The sequence below is a fragment of the Stegostoma tigrinum genome, chromosome 22 (genome assembly GCF_030684315.1).
Source record: "Stegostoma tigrinum isolate sSteTig4 chromosome 22, sSteTig4.hap1, whole genome shotgun sequence".
NCBI classification, from domain to species: Eukaryota; Metazoa; Chordata; class Chondrichthyes; order Orectolobiformes; family Stegostomatidae; genus Stegostoma; species Stegostoma tigrinum.
The window spans coordinates 46,168,675-46,180,879 of NC_081375.1; the positions used below are offsets into that span (position 1 = coordinate 46,168,675).

Below are 12,205 nucleotides of genomic sequence, written 5' to 3' on the forward strand. Positions count from 1 at the left end.
GACTCTTTACCTACAATTTTGTATCGAGGTGCTGTGAATGGCGACATTGTAAATGCTTCACTGTGCTCCTGTAAGCACACCCGACAATAAAACCCAACTCTAATCCTCCATCTAATTACTGCAGGAAGTAGTAGATGGCATTACCGTGTCGCCTCAAACTCCTCCTCCTTCTCCTGGACTCTACGGTCAATCTCAGTCTTCACCTGGGTCAGCTCGAGCTGCAGTCTCACCACTTTACTTTCTTCAGCCTGAAAATTCAGGAGAACCATCAGTGTGTTCGACAAATAATTGCCCTCGGGCCAGAAACTAGCTCAGAGTTTGAAATTTTAGTACTCGGCAGCAGCAAAGGGGTAACAACAAAACTAACTCTGTATATGCACCGTAACATTTGGAAAAAAATAATCCCTGCAGAATGTCCTGAAACATTCAGAAAACTCAACTCGAGTAGAAAAATCAACTTCACCTCTCTGCTCCGTTATCCACCTTCTATCCACATCCCACCCCACCACTATTATTTCAGAATCCCCCTCCCCTGAAGAAGGGTCCAGACCCGAAACATCAGCTTTCCTGCTCCTCTGATGCTGCTTGGCCTGCTGTGTTCATCCAGCTCTACACCTTGTTATCTCAGATTCTCCAGCATCGGCAATTCCTACTACCTCTCTAGTAAATGTACCAGAGGTTTGAGGAAAAACAACATTGCTAGAGCAGAGTAATATTAAAATTAATATGTAAACGTACTGCAAAACTGCGGTGACTGCGCTGTCAACTCACTAACCTTTCAGTGTTGGCACTGATCCTAAAGCTGCACTCAGACAATGCTGATGACATGTAACATTGATCAATTACACTGGAACTTACAGCTTTGTACCAGGGTATCTGGGAGTACTGATTCCTTTAGCACCTCAATATGTCAACAGGCAGTGTATCACAGAAACTCATTTTAACGTCACAGATTCATCAGACTGTTACAGCACAGAAAGAGGCTGCTCAGCCCCTTGTCCCTGCACCAGCTCTTCAAAATGAGCATCATTACCTACAGCCAATCTCCTGCTTCCCCCATACTACTTCACACTACTTCTATACAAAATCATCCAATGTCCTTTAGACCTGAACCTGCCTCCACCACATTCCCCGCCAACGCATTCGAATCCCAAGCTATTCATTGAGTGAAAGCCCTAGCTTGTTTCGCATTAAACGTATGCCCTCTTGTCCTTGTTCCTTTCGTGAAATGAAACAGCTTCTCCCTATCTAAACCTCTATCAGATCTCCTCTCTCCAACGGGTGCAGTCCCAATTCACCCTCATGACTGAAGAGTCTCACTCTGGGAACCATTCTGGAAGAAGCTCCAGTTGCCTATGTCTTCTCTACTTTGCCAGACACATTCCATCATTCCTAGGATTAATGATCAATCCTCACTTCATACGGAAGCTTATTGGTGAATACTGAAACGGTTACAATGTGAACATGCTCGGTGTTACCCTCAGCGTAAGCAACCTTTCATTCTGGTTTCCATTAATTTGAGTTGTCACATTCCGTAGGCCCCAAACAAACCTCTAGTGCGGCCTCCGATTCCTCAAGGGTTGCCTGCAGCTCTTCCTTCTCCATCTCCAGTTTCTTCTTGGACTTCTGCAGCTCGTGGACACTCTTTCCACCCTCGCCCAACTGGTCTGTCAAGTCAGTAATCTCCTCTGTAGAAGCAGAATGGAGACAGAACCACGTCAGCGTGAGCCATCAGCGGGGGACCACTGGTCTTTCAGACACACACCTAGAACAAATCACCACGTGCTCTGACAAAGACTGAAGCTCATACTTCATCAGCAACTAGCCAGTGTCACATCCTTGTCCTACCTTCTCTTCCCACCACCCCCCCCACCAACTTACTGTCAAGGTGCCAATTCTCTCTGGTTGTTATCCACCAGGAGCTTCCAGAAGCATTAATGAAAGCATCAGAAATGCCAATCCCCAGCAGGCAAATGGAGTGAACCTGGCAGTTAGCCAGAAAAACTGGGAGGCGACACTGTCGCTGGCCTGGGCACAATGGTTACGGCAGTGATCCAAGGAGGTGGGGTGGGTGGTGTTTAATCTTTGATGGGATGTGGGCACTGCTGAGAGAGAGGCCGGTCCATCCCTAACTGCCCTTGAACGGAGTGGCTTGAGGGCCATTTCAAAGGGCTGTTAGAGTTAAGCAGTTCTGAAAACATATCAGATGTGAAATGTTAACTCTGTTTCTCTCCCCGCAGGTGCTGCCAGACCTGCTAAGTGTCTCCAGCATTCTCTGTTTTCCAGAGGTAAATACATTGTTCAGGGTCTGAAGTCACATAGAGGCCAGTTTAGGTAAGGAAGCCTTACTGCCCTCCCTATAGGACAGAAGGGTCCCAACCCGAAACGTCAGCTTTCCTGCTCCTCTGATGCTGCTTGGCCTGCTGTGTTCCTCCAGCTCCACACTGTGTTATCTCAGACTCCAGCATTGGGAGGTGTTACTATCAGTGAGTGTACCTGGTGGGTTGCTTTGATAATTGATGAGAGTTTAACGATCCCTACTGCAGAGATTAGCTTCCAAATCCAGAGCCGAATGTACCCTCCACCAGGCCCCGAGGACTTCCGAACCTCAACCTTCCTTTTGTCATCTTTTACAGTCTCCAACTCTGCTTCATTTAGCAACACTTGCAAACATGACCTGCTATCGAGATTAATTACAATCCTCTTTCAGTGTACTTTGCTCAGACTCAAGTGTAAGGGTGGACATTAGCTCCCAGTTCCTTCTGGTTTGTTCACTCACACAGTCTCTTCCATCAGTCTGGCCAGGTGTAGGGGGAGCATTTTGGTGGCTGCAGCAGTAACTTCCCACGCATGAAATTTAAATGGGATGGGGGCCAACAAAAACAGGGATGCCACAAAAGTGGGTGGAAAATTCTGCAAGTTTTGAAGAGCATCAAAAAGCATCTCAAAGGCTGAGGAACACGTGGAGACCGGTCAGATTGGAAAGTATAAAGAAAACTCCTCAAGCTGTGGGTGAAAATCTAAAGGCCTGCTCTGTACCGCAGCTGTTGTAGTAGAAGATGGTTTGGGAAGAGATTGTGTAGATAGAGGTCTCGTTGTTCCATTCCACAGCATCATCCCTGCAATTCAACACTGCAACAGGGCTGTAAGGAAACAGCGCTGACTGCTACCATCGCTGCATTAGCTTACGCTGAATGTTAGCTTGTGTTAGACTGAGCTATCCTTCAGAAAGGACACAGAAGTACAGACAATTCACTTGACTGGGATGAGAGGCTAGTCAATGAGAAGAGACCGGATGGGCAGGACCTGAAAGCACTACAGTTTAGAAGGGGGAGGTGTGATCTTATTGAAGTATAGAAAGGTCCTGACAGGACTTGGCAGTGTTAAGGCTGGAAGGATGCTTCACATTGCGGGGGAGAGTGGAACTTGGATACATTGTTTAAATATAAAGGAAACTCCCATTTAAGATGACAAAGTGTGAAGCTGGGTGAACACAGCAGGCCAAGCAGCATCTCAGGAGCACAAAAGCTGACGTTTCGGGCCTAAACCCTTCATCAGAATGTCAGCTTTTGTGCTCCTGAGATACTGCTTGGCCTGCTGTGTTCATCCAGCTTCACACTTTGTTATCTTGGATTCTCCAGCATCTGCAGTTCCCATTATCACTGATCCCATTTAAGATGAAGTAGATTTCTCTTCTCTCTGAGTGTTGAGTGTTTTCAGAATTCTCCTTCCCAGACAAGCAGTTGATGTGACACTGTCCACTCGCGAAAGGTTCCTCTGAGACTTCGGTGAAACCTAGCCTTCCAACTGGCCTTAGCCAATTGTGGGAGATCGCTCTGCACAAAAGTGGCTATTTCACTGGCTGACATTAGAGAATGGCTTCACCCGCAATGAAGCGCACTGGGACAACAAGGGACACACTGACTACCATATATCGATGTGCGTTCCTTAATATTTGCAGAAGCTGCCAAAGTATTAAATTTCTCCTCCCTTTGACCCTGCCCACAAGGTGCCCAAGACCTGAAGAAATCATTGGTCACACTTTGGCAGATGTGTGATGACTCACATTACTCTGGTTCCCGATCACACTTTATTATAGTGCCCTGGTGCTCTAAGATATCGTTCTGAGGAACAATATCAGTAATTGCTTCAGGAACAGAATATATGGCCTCTATTTAAGGCTAAGTTGAGGTGTGCTCATTTCTAACTGACAGCACCTAGTATTCTTCTCATTGTACAAAGACATTGAACAGTAAGGCAATCAATGCCAAAGGCAACATTTGCTGGTTGAGGCTGGGTGAGGAGGAACTTCCAGTAACACAAATATCAAAAACAACAACACACATTCAGAAGATGCTAAAATAAAGGCTTGATTTATGGGCTCCAAGCTTGCCATTGTCAAACTGCTTTTGAACAACCTTCCCAGGACTTTCTAATGACATTTTCCAGGTGACTTCCATAAAGGGCAGGAAATGATAAACAAAACTAAAACGATACAATTCTAAAAGGTGGCACAGTTGGTCAGCACATTTGGCTGTTGCTCGTCCGAGACCATCCGGGGCAAAGGTAATACCATTTCAAGTCTCTCCTGATGCTGCATTAATGTCCCAAGCTCTCATCTAGGAGGCCCAGCTTCACATCCCACCAGCTCCACGTGTGTATATCTCTGAATAGGTCAGTTAGGAAAATATCTACAATTCTAAAAGGAGTGGTTCAGAAACAATGACTCCTCAGAGTCTATGTCCAAGTCAGTAAAAGCACAGGACAAGTCTTCAAAAAGGCATTCAGGAATCTAAATTTTATACGTAGAGTCACAGAGTTCAAAAAGCAGGAAGTTATGAAAAGCAAGTAACTGTGGTGAAGCTTAAAAATGAACACTGTGTCAGCCTCAAATCGGAGGGTTGGGTCTAGTTCTGCACATCACACTTTCGGAATGATGTAAAAACATGAGCCAGGGAGCAGAAACGATTCATAAGAATTGTTCCAGGGACAAGGACTTCAGTTATCAGAATAGATCAGACAGACAGGGGAAGTTAGCCTTTAGAGAAAAGGAGGATGTGACGAGGATTCACTAGGGACGTTTAAAATATTGTAGCATTTGGGCAGAATGCACAGGGAGAAACTATTCTCGTTGGTGCAAGGACAGAGAACAGAAAATATAGAATTCAGACAAGTAGCAAAAACATTGAAAGGTGACATGAGGAAAAGCTTTTTTTTGTTACAAGAAGTGTGTATTTTTGATCCAAAATGCACTGCCTAAGAATGTAGTGGAGGGAAACTCAACAGGGGTTTTGTAAAGGATGTTGTGTAATTTTCTGAAGGGATAGGAGAAATGGCAGAGGAGTAGAACAAAATTGCTTTGCCCAAGAGATTGCATGGATACAAGAGGTCATCACATGCATTCTCCTTCCTAAAATCAGCATTACCTTGCCCAACATAGGATTAAAAGTTCGGTTGATTCCCTAATATTTGTACTAACTCAAACTCCAACACGTTATCTTTGTATCCCATATACCTTCATGGCTATTCAGATATTTACCTTGTAGCGTTTTGTTCTCCCGCTTGAGCGAGTCCAGTTGTTCGATCAGCTCTTCGTAGGAAGTCTTCAGTTTGAAGAGCTCGGTGGCGTACTGGCGACACTCTTTCTGGGAGGATTCCAGCTCGGTCTGGACCTCCTCACACTTCTGGCGCCAGTCAGAGATTTGCTTATCGATCATTCTCTGCTTCTTGTCCAGGGTCACACCCGCAGCATTTGCCTGCGTGAAAACAAAAAAAAAGAATGCCCCTTGAGGAGTTCAAATCAATTTTGCATTTAGCTTCACACTGAAGGCTTCAGGCCTGAAGGTAGATTGATTTTTTTTAAATTCTGTTAAGTGTTGCTCCTGAGTGGTCACATGGCACACTCAAATTACAGAAAGTATACTGTTAGTTCAAACAGCCTGTGGCAGAGGATGATCAATCATCTGCTTATAACTTGTTATAATTTTGAGAAATGTTTTTCCTCCACCCCATCATCTGCTCCAAAAAGTCTTCACTCAATTTTATTGCCAGAAGTGGAACCTGCCACGGGCCCTTTTAAAGAACTAATTTTACAGCAGATCACAAAATGTAGATTTGGATGTTTGCGACATGGTTAATTAAAAACAGTTTAAAACAGTTTTGAATTTCACTGTTTATCAAACAGTGGGAATATGAAAATAATCAGTCTTATGAAGGAAGCTGCAAGACAATATTTTAACCTGAGACAAAGGTCTGCAAATTTGGACCGAGTGGCGAGTGGGGTAAGGGGTTAAGTCTCCAAAAATGTGTTTCCCAACCCAAACCCACTACCTGACCACACGTTCCCAACACCCCCCAGACAGCCTTTTCCACCACAATCATCCCTCCAATCTACATCAGACCTCATGCCCCACTAATGAGCAATGACTTTCTCTAAACTATGGGCCCTCATCTTTATACCCCTTCCATCACCGTCCCCTCTGGAATGGGCAGCCCATCGGACAGACACCCTCAGCCTGGATCCACTCCTTGCTGAGAATGACCGGTTCACCATTCAGCTGGAGGTTCAGCTCAGGCCTCGAAGGGGGAACCGCTTCTACACCATTACAGCACGGTCGACAGAGCATGGGGTTAATCCTGATCTGTGGGTTCTCCCATCTCCATCCTGCCCCAGGGTTCCTAACTAAGGGCCACCTTGTGTGACACCGCGACCACCTGTGAATGTCAACAGTAGGTTAAGACCACGGGATATCGAGTGCTACAAAAAAAAATGTTCACAGTACAAACATTCAGAAACTTTCAGCAAATAAGCTTCCATTGCTTTCGTTGAGTGAGATCAGTAACAGTTCAGCCACAGGCTGGAGTTTACACTGCAAATTGGTACTTTTCCAATGTGAGGGTAAAACACTGCATTTCCGACTGAGCATCATAATGCAATGTCAACGTGCTGGTCACGAGTATTACTGAAGACGAGGCTCAGGTTAATTACACATTGCTATTTCTTCGTGGCCAATTAACAAGCTACTGAGGGGTTCAAAAGTCAAATGTACAGAACTTTCCATGGCCTCCTGCATGACCTAGAGAAAAGATTGTGAGTAAAAACCAAAAGAACTGCGGATGCTGTAAATCAGGAACAAATACAAAGTTGCTGGAAACACTCAGCAGGTCTGGCAGCCTCTGTGAAGTTAAAAAAACAAGAGTTAACGTTTCGGGTCCGGTGACCCTTCCTCAGAAAGATTGGGGGTATTTATCCAAGCACCTTGACCATACAGTACAGAGGCCAGAGAACAGGCCTCACCATGACTGACCCGGGTGAAGGGGGAAGTATCTATGCGGTTTACAGCTCACTTCGTACTTTGAGCCATACATTAAAATGGAAGGACCAATGTGGGGAGGTTCCTTCCAATTTGTAGCTGTAACCATCTTCCGATTTTCTGCCAATGCATGCCCGGCCTGGAATCCCGAGTGTGTGTGTGGGGCTATCCCTTGTAGCCTGCTTGACAATGTGACCATCCTGAGGAGCTGGGGGGGGGGGGGGGGGCACCAATGTGACCATCCTGAGGAGCTGGGGGGGGGGGGGGGGGAGCGCACCAATCTGACCATCCTGGGGTGCCTGGTGGGAGGGGTGGTGGTTCCAGGAGTCAGCGGACTGCTCGGCTTCTGTCTGTCTCCCTCACAGGCATTAGCCCTGGCAGAAAATGTAAAATGTCCCCTTTTAATTTCTGAAAGGCCACTAACACATGAAGTGGGGGCCTGCTAGTCAGTGCACAGGGGGATTTAGATCATCACCCTAAGACTCTATCTGGTGTGTGAAGCTCAAGTGAGAACGCCAGAACAATAGAATCCCTCATGTGGAAGCAGTCCATCAAGTCCACATCAAAGAGCAGTCTACCTAGACCCAGCCCCTACTTGATCCTGTGTCTGTGCACTTACCATGGCCAATCCACCTAAGCTGCACGTCTTTGGACTCTGGAAGGAAACCAGAGCACCTGGAGGAACCCCACACAGAGACAGGGAGAATGTGCAAACTCCACACAGGCAGTCATCCAAGAGGGGAATCGAATCCAGGGCCCTGGAGCTGTGAGATTGCAGTGCTGTCCCATAATTGGAAATGGGGAGGAAGGATGAACCCTCTGGCCACTGCTTGCTCCAGGCTGATGTTCAGAGTATCTCTCTCTTATTGGACAGAGAATCAGTGGGGACTTTGGACCCTGTATCTAAGGAAGGATGCACTGGCCTTGAGGTGGGGAGTCCAGCGGATAGTTACAAGAATGATCTCAGGAAAGAAGGGCTTGTCATCCGAGAGCAGTCGAGGACTCTGCATCTGTACACTATGGTGTTTAGGTGGATGAGGGTTGTTCTCTTTGGAGCTTACAGAATACTGAGGCGCCCTGGATAGAGTGGACATGAAGACGACGTCTCCACTAGTGGGAGAGACTAGGACCTGAGGGCACAGTCACAGACCGAAGGGATGACTCTTTCAAACTGAGTGAAGAAAGCATTTGCCTTTATTGGTCAATATCTGGGTCTTTATTGGTCTATATACTGCCTTTATTGGTCATTGACTATATGAATTGGGAGGTCATGTTGCAGCTGTACAGGACATTAGTTAGGCCACTTTTGAAATACCGTGTGCAATTCTTGTCTCCCTGCTACAGGAAGCATGATATCAAACTTGTAAGGGTTTAGAAAAGATTTAAAAGGATGTTGTCAGGGTTGGAGGGGGTTGAGCTATCGGACAAGGCCGAACAGGCTGGGGCTGTCTTCCCCAGAGCTTCACAGGCTGAGGGGTTACCTTACAGTGGGTTATACAATCATTAGGGGCAGGGATAAGGTGAATAGCCACATCTTTTCCCCAGGGTCAGGGAAGCCAAAACAAAAGGACATAGGTTTAAGGTGAGACGGGAAAGGAATTAAAAGGGGCCTAAGGGGCAACATTTTCATGAGAGTGGTGCACATATGGAAGGAACTGGTGGAGGCTGATACAATTACAACAAACTTAAAAGCATCTAGGTGGGTATAAGAAGAGGAAGGATTTAGAGGGATATGGGTTACATGCTGGCAAGTGGGACTACATTAATTTAGGGCATTTGGTTAGCACGGACAGGTTGGACCAAGAGGTCTGTTTCTATGCTGTACAACTCTATGACTCTCCTACTGAGATGAGGTGGAATTTCTTCAGCCAGAGGGTGATGAATCTGTGGAACTCATTGCTGCAGAGGGCTGTGGAGGCCAGGTCATTGAATGTACTTACCACGGAGATAGATAGGTTGGGGATCAAGTGTTATGGGGAGAAAGAAGGGGAATGGGGGTGAGAAACAGATCATCCATGATTGAATGGCAGGGCAGACGCAATGGGCCGAACGGCCTAAATCTGCTCCTACCATCTAATGGTAACGTACCAGACACTATAGACAATCATAACATTGGGTTCTGGTGTGACCAACCACATAAGGGAGATGGGGGTTGGGGGGGGGGGGGGGGGGGGGGTGGTTAGTGATTATCAGGGAATCCCGATCATTCCTGGGTTGTCCGGGGAAGACGCACCTTCTCCACATCGATGCTCAGCTCCTCCACCTCTGCCTGCAGTCGCTGCTTGGTCTTCTCCAGGCTCGAGCACTTGGCCTGGGCTGCCTCAACTGCTTCCTCAGCCTCTTGTAAACGTGATGTCAGCTTCTTCCTATCAGGAGCCAAACGTTACGTTGTTACATTTTGTTTTTATTTCCCTGCAGCTTTTCCAGTCAATTCAAATCTGGTCAGTGTCCTACAAGAATACAAAGCACAACTTTGTGTGGAGATAACATGGTGTGGAGCTGGACGAACACAGCAGGCCAGGCAGCATCAGAAGAGCAGGAAGGCTGATGTTTCAGGCCGAGACCCTTCTTCACAAATGGGGGAAGGGAAGGGGGTTCTGAAACAAATAGAGACAGAGAGGGAGGCTGATAAAAGATGGATAAAGGAGAAGATAGATGGAGAGGAGACAGACAGGTCAAAGAGGCGGGGATGGAGCCAGTAAAGGTCAGTGTAGGTGGGGAGTTGGGGAGGGGATAGGTCAGTGCATGGAGGACAGACAGGTCAAGGAGGCGGGATGAGGTTAGTAGGTAGGAGATGGGGGTGGGGCTTGAGGTGGGAGGAGGGGATAGGTGAGAGGAAGAACAGGTTAGGGAGGTGGGGATGAGCTGGGTTGGTTTAGGGATGCGGTGGGGGAAGGGGAGATTTTGAAGCTTGTGAAGTCCACATTGATACCATTGGGCTGCAGGGTTCCCAAGCGGAATATGAGTTGCTTTTCCTGCAACCTTCGGGTGGCACTGTTGTGGCACTTTGTGCTGTGCCTGGATACCACTAGAGATCTCCACCCAAGGAGAATTCTGACACCTGCTGACAACAGGAGGTATGCTCTCAAAACATTTCATCTCCTACTTGTCAGGGCACCTGCAAAAATACCACATTTCGGAGGACTTGGAGTGCAATGGGTAACGCCCCTACCTCTGGGTCAGAGGGTCTGGTGTGCATGTCCAATTTTAGGGCTTGATGACTCTGAATGTGTGTCATAAAGTAGCCAAAGAAGTTGACGATCAATTTGTAAACCTTCTGACATGCAGGCTAAGGGGAGTTGAATCTCCTGGTCAGAACTCCACACAAAAGCCTCAACTTCCTGTCACCAGCCAGCACCCCTGAAATCCCCCAATCTCCCTCCCTCTCAAATCCCCCAATCTCCCTCCCTCTCCCCCTAAAATTGGCACTGAAATTTCAAAGGAATCAACAATTTATATTTTCAAGTTAAAATAAGTGCCAATCAGTTGGCAAGGCAACTTCAATTGGCTGGTGTGGGGTAAGAGGAATGCACAAGGGATCGACTGATCCCACACTTCTGTTTGAATCAAAGTGAGAAGTCACTGAAAATCATACTGTGAAGCCTCTTCCAAGGGTGCCCAGCTTGAAGAAGTTCTCCTCCTCCTCTCTCTGAAGAGATCTCAGTGGGTCTCTCTCCCACTGCAACCCCATGGTTTCCCTATCCCCACTGCCCCTCCCTCTATTTATTTCTGAGCTCCCCTCCCCCTCCCCAGTTGCTGAAGAAGGGTACAGACCCGAAACGTTGCCTTTCCTGCTCCTCGGGTACTGCCTGACCTGCTGTGCTCTTCCAACTCCACATTTTAATTGGCAAATGAAGATTGTTGCTCCATTTTAAATTTTGTATTCTTGCATGTGCCCTGATGAGTGTGTGAGGCAAAAAGCTGAAAAGGCAGGTCTGAACCCTGGCACCAGGATCATGACCCACTGGGTAGATGCAAGAGATTATTCCAAATCACAGACACACTAAAATAGCAGCAAAAGTAGACCATTCAGCCTTAACAAGCCTGTCCCACTATTTCAATAAGATTGTGGCTGATCCCTTTCTACATTCCACGTTCCCATTTAACTCTGAGAAACAAAAAATTCTCCTTATTTCTGTCCCAAAGTTGTGGCCCATTGTTCTGGAGTTACCAACAGAAGGAAACACAGTCTGCCCAACCTGGTGGGACCATTCAGGATCTTATATACTGCAACCAAGTCACCCCTCCTTTTAAAGTCCAGCAGAAATACATCCAGCCTGTCCAAACTCCCCTCTCACATCCACACACTCACTGCAGCCATCAATCCAAGAAACCTCCTCTCAACAACCTCCAACGCAATCAAATCCTTCCTTAAATAAGGAGGACAGAGCTGCACCCAGAGATGTGTTCTCACCATTGCCCTGCATCAGTGAACACCATTCTTTTTACGTTAAGCTGCTCCTGTAATAAAGCATAATATCCCATTAGACACCCCGATTACACACCTTAAGTGACACGTGCACTTGAACACCCAAACTGCTCTGCACTTTAAATTTTCAGTGCTCTCTGTTTTAAGTAATACTTGGCCTTTTCCATTCTTCCTGTCAAAGTCCATCGACGATCCGTTTTCCCACACTATTGCCCACCTGCCATGTTTCTGCTCACTCCAACCCAGACGGAATACAGAAAACAACCTCTTCACAGTAATGTGGCAGAAATCTGATCCATACCAACCATACAGCCACCATCAACACACCACAGTGCCAAGGATTCACAGTTGCTGTGGAAATACGTATTTTTGACATGCAGAGTCTGTTTTTTTTGCAGCTACGAAGAGTGTTGAGACAGGCTGCAACCTCAGACCAGCAGCCCCTCTCAGAACTTCAGCTTGC

The 12,205-nt window shown here is 46.8% G+C and overlaps 1 protein-coding gene across 7 annotated transcripts in view; it reads right to left on the reverse strand.

Annotated features, from left to right (window-relative positions):
• LOC125463787 (myosin-16) overlaps positions 1–12,205 on the reverse strand; it is a 298,842-nt gene that overhangs the window by 24,451 nt on the left and 262,186 nt on the right. For all 7 annotated transcript variants that reach the window (XM_048555486.2, XM_048555484.2, XM_048555489.2 and 4 more), the window contains 4 exons: positions 9,547–9,679; positions 5,540–5,756; positions 1,552–1,688; positions 145–248 (listed from right to left, as the gene is read on the reverse strand). In XM_048555486.2, coding sequence (XP_048411443.1) covers positions 145–248; positions 1,552–1,688; positions 5,540–5,756; positions 9,547–9,679 — 591 coding nt within the window. The remainder of the gene's footprint in view (positions 1–144; positions 249–1,551; positions 1,689–5,539; positions 5,757–9,546; positions 9,680–12,205) is intronic.